General features: G+C 47.6%; 2 protein-coding genes across 7 annotated transcripts in view; one reads left to right on the top strand and one right to left on the bottom strand.

Moving 5' to 3' along the window:
* Positions 1-13,620, top strand: part of rasgrf2b (Ras protein-specific guanine nucleotide-releasing factor 2b) — a 293,804-nt gene that overhangs the window by 126,187 nt on the left and 153,997 nt on the right. The gene's annotated exons all lie outside the window — the stretch shown is intronic.
* LOC119970536 (ATPase inhibitor, mitochondrial-like) lies at positions 7,852-8,091 on the bottom strand. Its single transcript, XM_038805321.1, has one exon. It carries the CDS (start codon positions 8,089-8,091, stop codon positions 7,852-7,854), a length of 240 nt encoding a protein of 79 aa, XP_038661249.1.

Below are 13,620 nucleotides of genomic sequence, written 5' to 3'. Positions count from 1 at the left end.
AAGCAGCCCGCTTGATTGACACTCTTTCCACAAGTATTCACTCCCTTCACCACCGATGCACAGTAGCAGCAGAGAGTACCATCGACAAGATGCACAGTAAGAACTCACCAATGCCCCTTAGAATGCACCTTCAAAACCACGGGCATAGCCATCTAGATGGACAGGCATTCCCCCACAAGTCACTCACCATCCTGACTTGGAAATATATCGCTGTTCCTTCACAGTCGCTGGGTCCAAATCCTAGAGCTCCCTCCCTAATACCCAATAGGTGTACCTACACCTGCAGCGGTTCAAGAAAGCAGCTCATCACCACCTTCTCAAGGGCAATTAGGGATGGGCAGCAAATGCTGGCCGAGCCAGCGAAACCCAAATCATGTAAAAAATGAATTTGAAAAAAATGCCTCAGTTTGAGTGATGGAGCTGAAGTTGGAGGCAGAGGATTAGAGTGTTGCACAAGTGGAGGTAAGCACTTGTGTTGATGAAGAGAGTAAAAACTCAGGGCATGATTTAATGGAAATGAAACACAATCCTCTGTCAGGCGTGTTTAGCTGGGTGTTTCCCTGTGAAGACCATCGATGAGGAATGCCCCACTGGGGCTGCACTTAGTCCCATTTCTTGCACTGACGAGCTCCACGGTCTCCAGAACCCCCTCCCCCACTAATACCCTAACTTTTTAATAAGGGGGTTATTGAGCCCCCCAGCACCCGGTCTCATAAGGGCAGGGCACGCGTGGGCCTGATCTCCAGCACTGGCCAAATGGCAGCCAGGTACCTTAGCACTGCCAATCTGGCTCCCTGCCAGTGCTCCTGCCGCCTTGGCAGTACCTTGGCTCTGCCAGGTTGGAAGTGCCATGGTGCCCAGCTGGCATCAGGGGTGCCAGGGTACCACCCCACCCAGAGCCCGACCACCCAGGGGCCCCTGATCACCTGGGAGCTCACCACCACTACCACCCCCGCCCCACATCCCCCACCGCAAGATTGCTAATGTCGTGGGTAGTGTGGGGGCCGTAGGGTGGGGTGCTATCATTGTGGCGATTATTTGCTAAGGGGTAATACATCTGTGAGGGGACAGCTGCTCACCTCCCCTCCCCCAGCTGCTTGTGGTGGTGTTTATTTTTTGGAGGAGGTGAGCCGTGGTTTTGGATGTGTCTTTGTTTGGGTGAGGGAGGGTGAGGTCCACAGGGAGCCACTTACACCGATCAAGGAGGAAAGGGTGGGGGGATGGGTGGAGGGGTAGATAGGAGGAGCCTTGGGGCAGGAGCTGGCACGCTGGCAGGAAATGCTGGTGAACGGAAGTGAGGTGGGGGAGATGGCCGCGAGGGTTGGCCAACGGAGGGATTAGGAGAGGGGGGGAGGAGGGGGATGCGACATGGCGGTGTTGAAGGAGCTGCGTGGTCATGGGCGGAGAATCTTGGATGGGCCTGGTTTAGGGTGAAATTAAACGGGACAGAATCGGCAGAGGAGGATAGCGGACAGTAGAGGGGAATGGAGGCGCAAGCTTCTGGTAAGGTTCAGAACCTGGGATGTACGGGGGCTGAACGGGCCGATAAAGAGATCTCGGGTCTTTGCGCACATAAGCAGCTTGAAGACAGGGTGGACTTTCTGCAGTAGATGCATCCCCGGGTGAGGGATCAGGTTAGGTTGAGAAAGGGATGGGTGGGTCAGGTGTTTCATATGGGGTTTGACTTGAACTCACGGGGAGGGGGTGGCGATTCTGTTGAGTAAGAAGAGGGGGTTTGTGAGTGCCAAGAAATTGCGGGAGCGAGGTGGGAGATACGTTATGGTGAGCGGGGTGTTGGAGGGGACTCCGGTGGAGCTCGTGAATATATATGCACCAAATTGGGACAACGTGGAGTTTGTGTGGGAGTTGCTGGAGCAATTCAGGACTTGGCCACGTACCAGTTAATTATGGGAGGGGACGTAAATTGTATTCTAGAGCTGAGGGTGGATAGGGCGAGCCCCAAGTCAATGGGAAGGCTGCGGATAATAATACTAATCTTTATTATTGTCACAAGTAGGCTTACATTAAACTGCAATGAAGTTACTGTGAAAAGCCCCTAGTCACAACATCCGGCGCCTGTTCGGCTACACAGAGGGAGAATTCAGAATGTCCAATACACCTAACATTACGTCTTTCGGGCCTTGTGGAAGGAAACTGGAGCATCCAGAGGAAACCCACGCAGACCCAGGGAGAACGTGCAGAATACGCACGGACAGTGACCCAAGCAGAATCGAACCTGGGACCCTGGCGCTGTGAAGCAACAGTGCTAACCACTATGCTATCGGGCTGGCGTGGGAGCTGGGAGGGTTTATGGAAAGGATAGGTACGGTGGACCCATGGAGGTATAAGAACCCAGAAAAGAGGGAGTACTCCTTCTTCTCACACATGTACAAAGTATACTCCAGAATTGATTTTTTTATGGTGAGCTGAGAGGTATTGGTTACCCGGCGGAGTTCTAAAGGAGTTGGCAGTGGAGTTGGCACCACATCTACTGGGGCCGTTTAGCGAGGTGCTGGAGAAGGGGGACCTGCTGTAGACAATGCCACAGGCCATTATCATGCTAATTCCAAAGAAAGGGAAGAACCTGCTAGAGTGTGTGTCATACAGGCTCATATCAGTGTTGAATGCAGACGTGAAAGTGTTGGCTAAGTTAGTGGCGGGGAGGATGGAAGAATGCGTTCTGGGGGTGGTTGCAGAGGATCAAACGGGCTTCATGAAGGGCAGGCAGCTCTTGAGCAGTATTCGGCGGTTATTGAATGTGATCATGACCCCGTCGAGGGGACGGGCACCGGAGGCAGTGGTGTCCATAGACACAGAGAAGGCCTTTGGCCGGGTGGAGTGGCGGTACCTGTTCGAGGGTCTGGGAAGGTTTGGGTTTGGGCTGAAGTTTGTGGCACGGGTGCATCTACTGTAAGTGGCTCTGGTGGCGAGTGTACAGCCAAACAAGATGAGCTCACGGAGTTTCGTGTTGCACAGGGGAATGAGACAGGGTGTCTGCTGTCACTGCTGCTGTTAGCACTAGTGATAGAGCCCTTGGCGATGGCCCTTAGGGGGTTAACAGAGTGGCAGGGGATAATGAGGGGCAGTAGGGAGCACGACTTTATGTAGGCGACCTGCTGTTCCATACATCAGACTGCTGGACTGTACGGGGAGAATTATGGGCTTATTAGAGAGGTTCTGGACTTTCTCAGCTTATAAGTTAAATGTGGGAAAAAAATGAAGTGCTCGCGGTGAACAAAGCGGTTCAGGGAGCTAACTTAGGGGTGTTGACATTTAGGATAGCCAGGGGTGGTAGGGACCCGCTGAATTTCAATGTTAGGCTCTGGAGGTTGCACTGGAAGTCCGGGCCGAGTAGTAAGGCAGCGCAGAGGTTGGGGAGGACGTAGAGGTGGAAGCCAGTAAACTTCACGGCCTGGACAATGCGAGTGGCGGTGCAGTACCCCCAGATCGCCACAGAGTGGGACCCAGTGACCAGGGAGATTCTCTGATTGGGGGGGTGTACCGCGAGGGAGCAGCGCCTTACCGTATCGGGATGAATGAAGCTCTCGGTGCTCCTGGAGTCCAGCAGACAGGAGATCTCGTGCCCATCGATTTTCATGTTTGTAGAAGCGGTTGCTAGGTTGTGTGGGCGAGACTGGTCAATCGTGACCGAGGCGAGGCATGGCTGGTTGTTGATGGTGGAAGGCGATGGGATGCCCGGGGGACATGGGTCCTGGTACAATGGCGGCGCCCACGGGCTGCACGTGTCGTGGGGAAGACAAGATGGCGGCGTTTGATGCTCCTGGGGAGGACAAGATGGCCGCGCCCATGGGCTGCACGTGGTGGGGGTTGAACAAGATGGCGGTGCCCACGGGCCGCCGTGGCGGGGGTTGAAGAAGATGGCGGCGCCCACGGGCCGCACGTGGTCCGAGGAGGGGAAGATGCGGCGCCCACTGGCCGTACGTGGTCCGAGGTGGGGAAGATGGTGGTGCTCATTGCCCGTACAATGGGGGGGTCGGAACAATAGCGCTAACTGAGCGGGCCTGGCACACCGCAGCGAAGTGCTCCTTCTTGCCGCAGACCTTAAAAAGGGCGCTCCGGGCCGTGCAGCGTTGTCGCGGGTGTTTTGGCTGCCCACAGAAGTAACTTTGAGGCCCCCTGGGTTGGTCGGCGGGCGCGCGGCACAGGCGTGGGGTTGACTGAGTGGGGTCCCCGATGGGGGCAGCCTTCTGTGGGGTCCATGATGCGTAGGGGGGGGCCACTCGGCCGGGGGTCACTGAGAACGCAAGCTTTTTGGTTGCCGCGAGGTCGCGCGTGGCCCCTTCTAAGAGGCGCTGACCTGATACCCGTAACAAAAGCGTCCCTCATAAGCAAGTTCGAGTGTTCCGTGGCTGTGACAGCCTGACAGTCACAGTCTCTGACTAGGGGAATTAGAGCACGGCAGAAATCTTCTATTGACTCACCAGGGAGTTGACTACGAGTGGAGAGGATGTGTCTGGCGTAAAGCATGTTAGTCCGCTGAGCGTAGTTTTCTTTCAGCAGCTCCATCACGTTGTCGTAGGTCGGCGCGTCCTGGATAAGCGGAAAGACGTTGGAGCTCAGCCGCGTGTAGAGGATCTGAATCTTCTGAGCTTCCGGGATAGGGTCTGGTGCAGACCTGATGTAAGCTTCGAAACAGGCGAGCCAATGTTCAAAGTCCTTTTTGGCATTGCCTGATTGCGGATCCAGCTGCAGGCAATCCGGCTTGATGCGGAGGTCCATCTTCTGAAAACTTTAATGTATTAAATTGATGCACGATCAATTACACAAAGATGAGAGTTGGATGCAATCGAGGCTTTAACATACTAAGATGGGGCTGGTGAAGGTGAGGGATGTATATGTGGAGGAGGGGTCTGCAAGTTAGAAAGAGCTGTGGGAGAGGGTAAAGCTCCCCAAGGGAAGTGAATTTATGTATATACAAGTGAGGGACTTGCATGGAAGGTGTGGAAAGGACTTTCCAGGCTGCTGAACTATGCCCTATTGGAACGGTTGCTGCTGTCAGATGTGGAAGGGGAGGGTAGGATTGGGGACATATACATGTGGCTGGGGGAGCATGGAGGAGCGCAAGTGGCGAGGATCAAGGAGAAATGGGAGGAAATGTTGGGGGGGGGGGAGATAGATTGGGGAGTGTGGAGTGAGGCGCTGCATAGGATAAATTCGACCTCGTGTGCAAGGATGAGTTTGATACAGTATAAGATAGTACACAGGGTGCGCATGAGTTGAGAGAGGATGAGTGGGTTCTTCCAGGGGGTGACAGATGAGTGTGAGAAGTGTGTAGCGAGGACCAGCAAACCACATGCATATGTTTTGGGGCTGTGAGAAGTTGGAGAGATACTGGGAAGGGCTGTTCGGGATGCTAGCAAAGATTGTGGGGTTAGAGACTGGGACAGACCCTATGGTGGGGCGATTTTCTGGGTTTCAGAAATACCAGGGCAGGTGGAGGAAGGTCGAGTGCTAAAAGGGCACCGTCCGCAGGATTTAGGACAAGGTCAATGCAGAACCTCCCTGTTGCACTTGGAATGGCAAAGTAAGATCTGAGCAATCACTGGCCCCAGGATTCTTTTTTAACAGTTTCTGGACAAACACTTCATTTCTTGGCTCTGCGTGGATAGACAGATCATTCAAAGACAAGACTGCACACTTCAAAACTGACAGCGTAGCAAAATAGTTTAAAATGAGTTCCTGTTTTGTTTCATAATTAATGGCCAGACATCTAACGCTGAACGTTCCAGTGATATTAATGGCATTGCATCCCAATAAGGCAAACACATTCTTTAGCAGCATTAAGAAGGATGATATGCTATTACCATATAAAGTGGAACATGCCAATTTTGGTTCATGGTGAAATATGGAACATAGAACAAATTGCACTGATATACTTGGCAAAAGAATTTGGACCCCAGTAACTTTATAAATAACTTTGAGCATATCCAGATTTGTTGCCAGTGGAAATAGAGCAGGCAGCATGGATGCAAATGCTATTTGCATTCTTCTATCAAAGGGGACTGAGTTTTATGGACCACTCACAGGCAGGAAAACAGACGGGTGGACCCATAAGTTAGGGCTGCATGCCCACTCCTGGCCCTCCCAGTTCTGCCGCCACTATAATTTTACCAGCAGCAGGGGAGGTGTCCACTGGGCCACTCACCCATGGCCCAGTTGAGGCTCTTAAGTGGACAATTAGGGCAAGTTCGAATGGCCACGTTAGGCCCGAAAGGCAGTGCGGCCAGTAGATACCAGGTGATCCCTCTTCTGAGATCTACCCGGCTCGCCTTCCGAGATGTTGCAATGTGAATTCCGCACATTGTGGATGGATAACGTTTTAGCAAATCTGCATATTCGAGCTAGCCTCGCTGTACTATGCATTCCCATGATCTAGCCAAGGCATTGGGACCTAACCCCTTTGTCTTGGAGATCTTGGGCGAGCACCATTCAGTGACAGGCACCCATCAACACACAGGACAGAACACAACCAAACACCAGGCAGAACACTAGAAGGTGGTCTCGGACTATAAAACACATAAGGCATCAACGCTCTGTCTCTTTCCACTGGTGACAACTGTAGTGACAGTCAGGGTGTATATATCAGTTAGCACCTTCTACATGTGACTCAGAGCTAGTCTGGTCTAGTTAGTTATGAAAAAGTGTAATGAAAATCGCTTATTGTCACGAGTAGGCTTCAATGAAGTTACTGTGAAAAGCCCCTAGTCGCCACATTCCGGCGCCTGTCCGGGAAGGCTGGTACGGGAATCGAACCGTGCTGCTGGCCTGCTTGGTCTGCTTTCAAAGCCAGTGATTTAGCTGAGTGAGCTAAACCAGCCCCTAGTGAGCTAAACCAGTTACAGTAAGCATGCTTAGATTAGTAGAGTGTCAAACCCACAGCGAACTGTGTGCACTGCTTAACAAGTTCAATAAAGCGTATTGAACTAACATCAAAGTTCGGAGTCTACTTTCAAGTACAACTGCATCCAGTTGCAGTCCGTGTTACCCCAGGGTGATTAACACGACACCTGGCAGATTTAATCTTTCAGGACACTGGTCAGTGAACGGCGGGGACTGGGGAATTTGGGGTGCCTCCTGCTTGTGCTCCCTGTGCCAATCGGAGGCCACCTCCCACACTTTTGCCTCCTGCGTGTGTCCTCCTCTTCTCTGCCAACATGTCCCCCACCCCTTTCACCAGGACCTGCCATGCTGACCTTGGTGAGATCATCGAAGTACCTGGTCTTAGGGACATGCATGGTTGCTCTCCTTCCCAGTGTCTCCTGCAATACCGTTAGTATCTAAGCATCCTGGTGTGCCACAGAGCTACTGGTCTCCAATTAGCCGGCAGCTCTAAAAGAGCTGAATATGTGCAAAGTCCCACCTGATCCTAATGCAAGGACTGTAGCCTGAAAAATGAAAGCAGGGCCAGCCAGTCAATATTTGGAGGCTGATTGTCCTCTGAAATTTATGGTGGGGTGCAGGAAGCCTGCCCTCACCATTCAACCCAGCCATGGAGATGTTGAAAATACTGCACTAGATTGGCGAGCACTCCATCTTGTGGATCAAATAGTATTGCAGCATTTCCCTTCCATTGAAACTCTATTTTGAGGTGAAATTGGTCGACACTAACAGACTGCAACTGGCTTGTAGAAAATCGGCTGCTTACTATTCATTGCCATCAATCTTCTTTCCACTGAAGATCACAAGATGGTAGTTCATACTATTTTTTTTTGAACTTACAATGTATTTTTATTTGATAATGCATAATTTACATCCAAGAACAATGACACAAACAGAATTAATTCCATGATTGAGATATGCAAAGCTGTGTAGGGAGGAACATTAGAAATCCTAGTTACTGCCAGCGCCATCGGGCTTCAGCTTCTTGATTTGAGTTTTGCGGCGTTTAATCTCACTCTGTAAAAGCTGTATATCCTGTTCATGATGATTAATCTCCTCTTGATGATGCTTCCTTAGGTTTTCAATCTGTTCACTTTCCTTTTCCCTGAAGTATTTCTCTTCAATTGCTGCCTGTCTTCGGCCAAATGCACCTCCAGCTTCTCTTATGCTTCCTCCACCACCGAGGCTCATTTCCTAGTCTCAATGTTGCTTTTCCTTGGGTTGAAATTAAAAATCTTGCAAAATTTTGCAAGTCAATGGAAAATAAAAATTGGCGCGTTTTGGACTGTGGGCATGGACCAATTTTAAGCCCTTTATATTCAGTAAGAGTGGCACCAAGTTATACAAAGAACAAAGAACAAAGAAAAGTACAGCACAGGAACAGACCCTTCGGCCCTCCAATCCTGCGCTGACCATGCTGCTCGTCTAAACTAACATTTTCTACACTTCCGGGGTCCGTATCCCTCTATTCCCATCCTATTCATGTATTTGTTAAGATGCCCCTTAAACATGATTATCGTCCCTGCTTCCACCACCTCCTCCGGCAGCAAGTTCCAGGCACCCACTACCCTCAGTGTAAAAAAACCTGCCTCGTACATCTCCTCTAAACCTTGCACCTTGCACCTTAAACCTATGGCCCCAAGAAATTGGCCCCTCTACCCTGGGAAAAAGCCTCTTACTATCCACTCTGTTTATGCCCCTCATAATTTTGAAGACCTCTATCAGGTCGCCCCTCAACTTCCGTCGTTCCAGTGAGAACAAACCGAGTTTATTCAACCTTTCTGCATAGCTAATGCCCTCCATACCAGGTAACATCCTGTTAAATCTCTTCTGCACCCTCTCCAAAGCCTCCACATCCTTCTGGTAGTGTTGCGACCAGAATTGAACACTATACTCCAAGTGTGGCCTAACTAAGATTCTAAACACCTGCAACATGACTTGCCAATTTTTATACTCAATACCCCGGCCAATGAAGGCAAGCATGCCGTATGCCTTCTTGACTACCTTCTCCACCTGTGTTGCCACTTTCAGTGACCTGTTGACCTGTACACCTAGATCTCTCTGACTATCAATACTCTTGAGGGTTCTACCATTCACTGTATATTCCCTACCTGTATTAGACCTTACAAAATGCATTACCTCACATTTGTCCGGATTAAACTCCATCTGCCATCTCTCAGCCCAAGTCTCCAAGCGATTATAAAATGATTTGTGAAGAAATATGTTACATGCAAAATAAAAAACATGCTTAACGTGATTCAACACTTTAGCCCCTAAATTATTTAGTCATGAATATATGATTAAATTTAATTATTAAAATAGATTAAATTATTTAACAGTTAAATTAAGTTATTATTAAAATATTCATCACTTAACTCCTAAATCAGTTTGAATTTATTGAGGACCTAAAATCCCCTAGTCCCCCTAGTCGCCACATTCTGGCGCCTGTTCCCGTACCAGCCTCCCCGGACAGGCGCCGGAATGTGGCGACTCGGGGTTTTTCACAGTAACTTCATTGAAGCCTACTTGTGACAATAAGCGATTTTCATTTTCATCTAAATGATCCTATGTTTATTTATTCATGGGCATTGCTGGCTGGGCAAACACTTATTGCCCATCCCTGAGGGAATTTAAGAGTCTGATATAGGCCAGACCAGGTAAGGATGATAGATTTACTTCCCTGATGGGTTTTTACAACAATCAACAATGGTTTCATGATCGTCATTGGACTTTCAATTCCAGATTCTTTATTGAATACAAATTCCACCATCTGGCCAGATGGGATTCGAACCCAGGTCCCCGGAGCATTACCCTGGGTCTCTGGATTACCCGTCCAGTAACAATGCCACTACGCCATCGCATTTAGTCCATTTTCTGAAAATTATTTTCTCCAAAACTTACAGAAGGCATTTGATTCATTTGTTTCAATCTGGCCCTTCTAACGTAGTGGAGATTAAATTTATCCAAAGGCATTAAGTGTTTGTACATTAGTATCCACAACATAATTCCAGGGTCATTGTCATTAAATATAAGTCATATTCTTCCATTTGTGAATGGCAGTGGTATGCATGCATTGCTCTTTCCCTTGTATAGTCAGAATGTATTTAAAATACTTACTTTGCCCATCAAATCATGTTCCTTCACGCTTCTTTGGTGAGCTATGAAATTTGATTCGGTATTTGAACTGTGTGCTGTAATATTCACTGGGAATTTGCTCATGATTTCCCACAATTGCGAATTCACATTGAGAATGTTCCACTTTTTTGCTGTAATGTTGGTAAATGCAACGTGTGCTGCACGATTGCTGTAGGTGCAATCTACTGTATCTTCATCTCTATCCTCTATGTGATCCAGTAAACAGCAAAATTAGCTTGCTATTTTTATTTACATTAGTAAAATGTTAATAATCTTATAACAACTCGGGGGAATACATCATGCAAAATCAGGAGTTGACAGATGGGATATGCTAATATATGACGTAGATGGTGATGTACCGATGACACTCGTCAGTCATGTGTTAGAATCCCTCTCTCACTTTATCTCTTTCTCTAGAGAGAGGTTGGAATTATGCCTAAGAGCTACATGCCTACTCTATAACCTGTTTAGAAGTAGTATTAATAAGTAAGTGTTAAACAGATACCAGAGTATGTCTATACTTAGTTTAAGAACAAAGTCTTTAGCCTGAAGTCCAAGATGGAAGGACCCAATCTCAGATCATGGTGGTAGTGATGGAGATATTGATACAAAAGACACATCGGTGTTATCGAAGGAACCACAGAGTGAGGAAACCTTTGAAAGCAGCTCGTCAGAGGTAATGATGACCATACCTATTGAGCAGTCCCTGTCCTTGCTCTTCCCATATGACCGCCTCAAGGGCTTGCAGAGGGAAGCAGTGGGAGATATGGAAATGCCATTTTCTCTGGTACTGATCAGCATTAGGTCTTCATAAAAAAGAGCCAAAACTCCAAGTTGGTTCTTTTCTTTATGCAGTAGGACCAGTAGCAGTGTATGCAGAAGTCCACCACAGATTTTGATTCAATTTTAAAGCCTTTAGCATCTATATTATCCCAAAACATTATTTAGGAATCAAAAGGGCAGATTTTAACCAGCGCTCACAATTAATTGAACAATCAGTTGAATTATTCCTAATCAGCCTATATTTCCTGGTTTGTTCTTATGGGTAAAGGCTACTGAAGGACATACTATTCTGTGATTGCATATTGATGGGGTTTGGGACGAGAAACACTCCCAACTTTCTGCAGACCAATTGCATCAAGCGGCCTACTATGTGAGATACGCCATGCTTAGGCATGCCTATAATTCGTGGTGACACTGAGGCTTCACATGACTCTGTAGATTGTGTAGGCCCAGGGTGAAAGTCGATTGGCACCCATACTTCAGTCTCAGCTGAATCCCTTCTGGAAGTCAGCACAGAAGCTGTGGCAGAAACGTTAGCACTTCTGAAGCTGTGGATACAGTAGCCTAGACCCAGAGTTGATTGTCTAGAGGAAATTTCTCTTTTTACAGAAAATGAGGATGTCTTGTCTTCATATTCTAAGTAATCATCCTCATTGCCATAGTGGAGAAACCTCGTACAGAGAGAAGTGTAGTAAGAAGTCTTACAACACCAGGTTAAAGTCCAACAGGTTTGATTCAAACACAAGCTTTGAGCGCAGCTCCTTCCTCAGGTGAATGGCGAGAAGTGTGGCTCTCCTGTCACGGCCTGTGAGACGGTAGCACAATGGTTAGCTTCACAGCTCCAGGGTCCTGGGTTCGATTCCCAGTTTGGGTCACTATCTGTGCGGAGTCTGCACATTCTCCCCATGTCTGCATTTCCTCCCACAGTCCATCGATGTGCAGGTTAGGTGGATTGGCCACGCTAAATTGCCCTTAGCTAAGGTGGGTTACTGGTTTATGGGGATAGGGTGGAGGTGTGAGCTGAAGTGGGGTGCTCTTTCCAAGAGCCGGTGCAGACTCGATGGGCCAAATGGCCTCCCTCTGCACTGTAAATTCTATGGCTCTACGGTTCTCCCGAAAAATCATTGGGAAATAATTTCTTCTTCTTTTCCAGACAGCCTTACTGGAAGTTGGTTATTTTGATCCTTTGTCGTCTCAGTTCATTGAAATCTCAGATCTTCAATGCCTTTTTAGTCTTTGACACTGCAGTGGAGGATATAGCTGTGATAATCTTTCCTAAAGCTAAAGATCGTTCTTCATCTGAAGCTTCTTCCCAAAGTCCTTCAAGGGACCAACACGTTTCTAAGGGTATCCTGAGTTCTTCTGTTTTGGTCTAAGAGGGCCCAAAGATTGATTCTGTTCAGTCTTATCTTTTGAATCAGCCTTTTGTTCTCAAGTCTTCATTGTCCTTGCAGTTCAATCATCCTGAAACCTACACTCAGCTCTCCGGTTATGCTGACAAAATGACCTATTTTGCAGGTGATGATACCCTACCAAATGCAGAATAAATTCCCATCTCTCCATGATATTTCCCCTAAGGGCCAAGAATACTGTGGGGGATTGAATCCCCCAGCATTGTGATTTGGGAGGGAAAGAATTGGAATTGAGTAGACGCTGTCATTGAAAAAAAGGAAGTTACAGAAAGGTATTGTAAATACTAGTTTCATGTTGTTGTTAAATAGGATAGCATACTTGGGGAATGTATAATACAAGGGGTTAACCAATGGGATATGCTCTTAAATGATGTAGATGATGATATACCACTGACACTAGTCAATCATGTGTTAGACCCTTGAGAGAGAGGTTGGAATTATGCCTCAGAGCAATTTGCCTCCTCTGCAACCTGTTTAGATGTAGTATTAATAAACAAGAGTTATGTCTGTCTAAGAACTAAATCCACACCTAGAGATTGATCCAATCATCATGGTAACAGTGTTAAACATTGACAAAATGAAAAGTCGTAGGCAAGAACTTCCTTTCATTGGAAGCATTGCTAATTGAATAGGACCTTGTGGAGATCCAGTCAAAATTAAAGCAGCTTTGGAAATGAACTGATGCAGCAGAGATCCAGTGACTGCTTGGACTTGCTCAGAACAAAAAGGCAGCAATAGTAGAGGATTTGAACTACCTAATATTGATAGTGAGAAATTCAGTGTAAAATGTACATACAGCAGAGAATCATCAAAATATATTTCGGAGAACTTTTAGTCAGTAGGTAGCCCCGCAGGAGAAGGGGCAGTTTTGGACTTAGTGTTAGGGAATGAAGGTGGGTAGGTGGAAAGGTTTATCAGTGAAAGGACATGTTACTGGTAGTGATCATAATTCAGTTAGATTTAGAGCAGTTACAGAAAAGCATAAATATGACAAAGAGTACAATTTGAAAACTGGGCAAGGCCATCTTTACGAGGCTGAAATGTGAGCCTAACTTTTATGTGGGCAGATCTGTAGGTTGGGATAAATAGAACGGATGGTATCCCCCTGGGCTCCTGCCCATCCTGACCTGTCAGCAATTTTAAGTTGGGCCGGGAAAGGCCTTGGACAAGATCCCTTGGCCCAATTGAGGCTCTTAAATGACCAATTATTGACCACGTAAGGTCCACTTCTCATTCTGCCTCAATCTTTAGGCTGTCAGGGGGGGTTCTTGGGAGTGGGGAAAACCTGAGAATGTGTCCAAAATTGTTTTCTGATCCGTAAAAAGCACGACGATAACTAAAGAAAAAGCAGGGCCTATTCGAGACCAAAAAGTTAACATATGTAAAAAAT

Source organism: Scyliorhinus canicula, chromosome 8 (assembly GCF_902713615.1).
Source record: "Scyliorhinus canicula chromosome 8, sScyCan1.1, whole genome shotgun sequence".
NCBI classification, from domain to species: Eukaryota; Metazoa; Chordata; class Chondrichthyes; order Carcharhiniformes; family Scyliorhinidae; genus Scyliorhinus; species Scyliorhinus canicula.
This window is presented reverse-complemented; position numbering and strand designations above follow the sequence as displayed.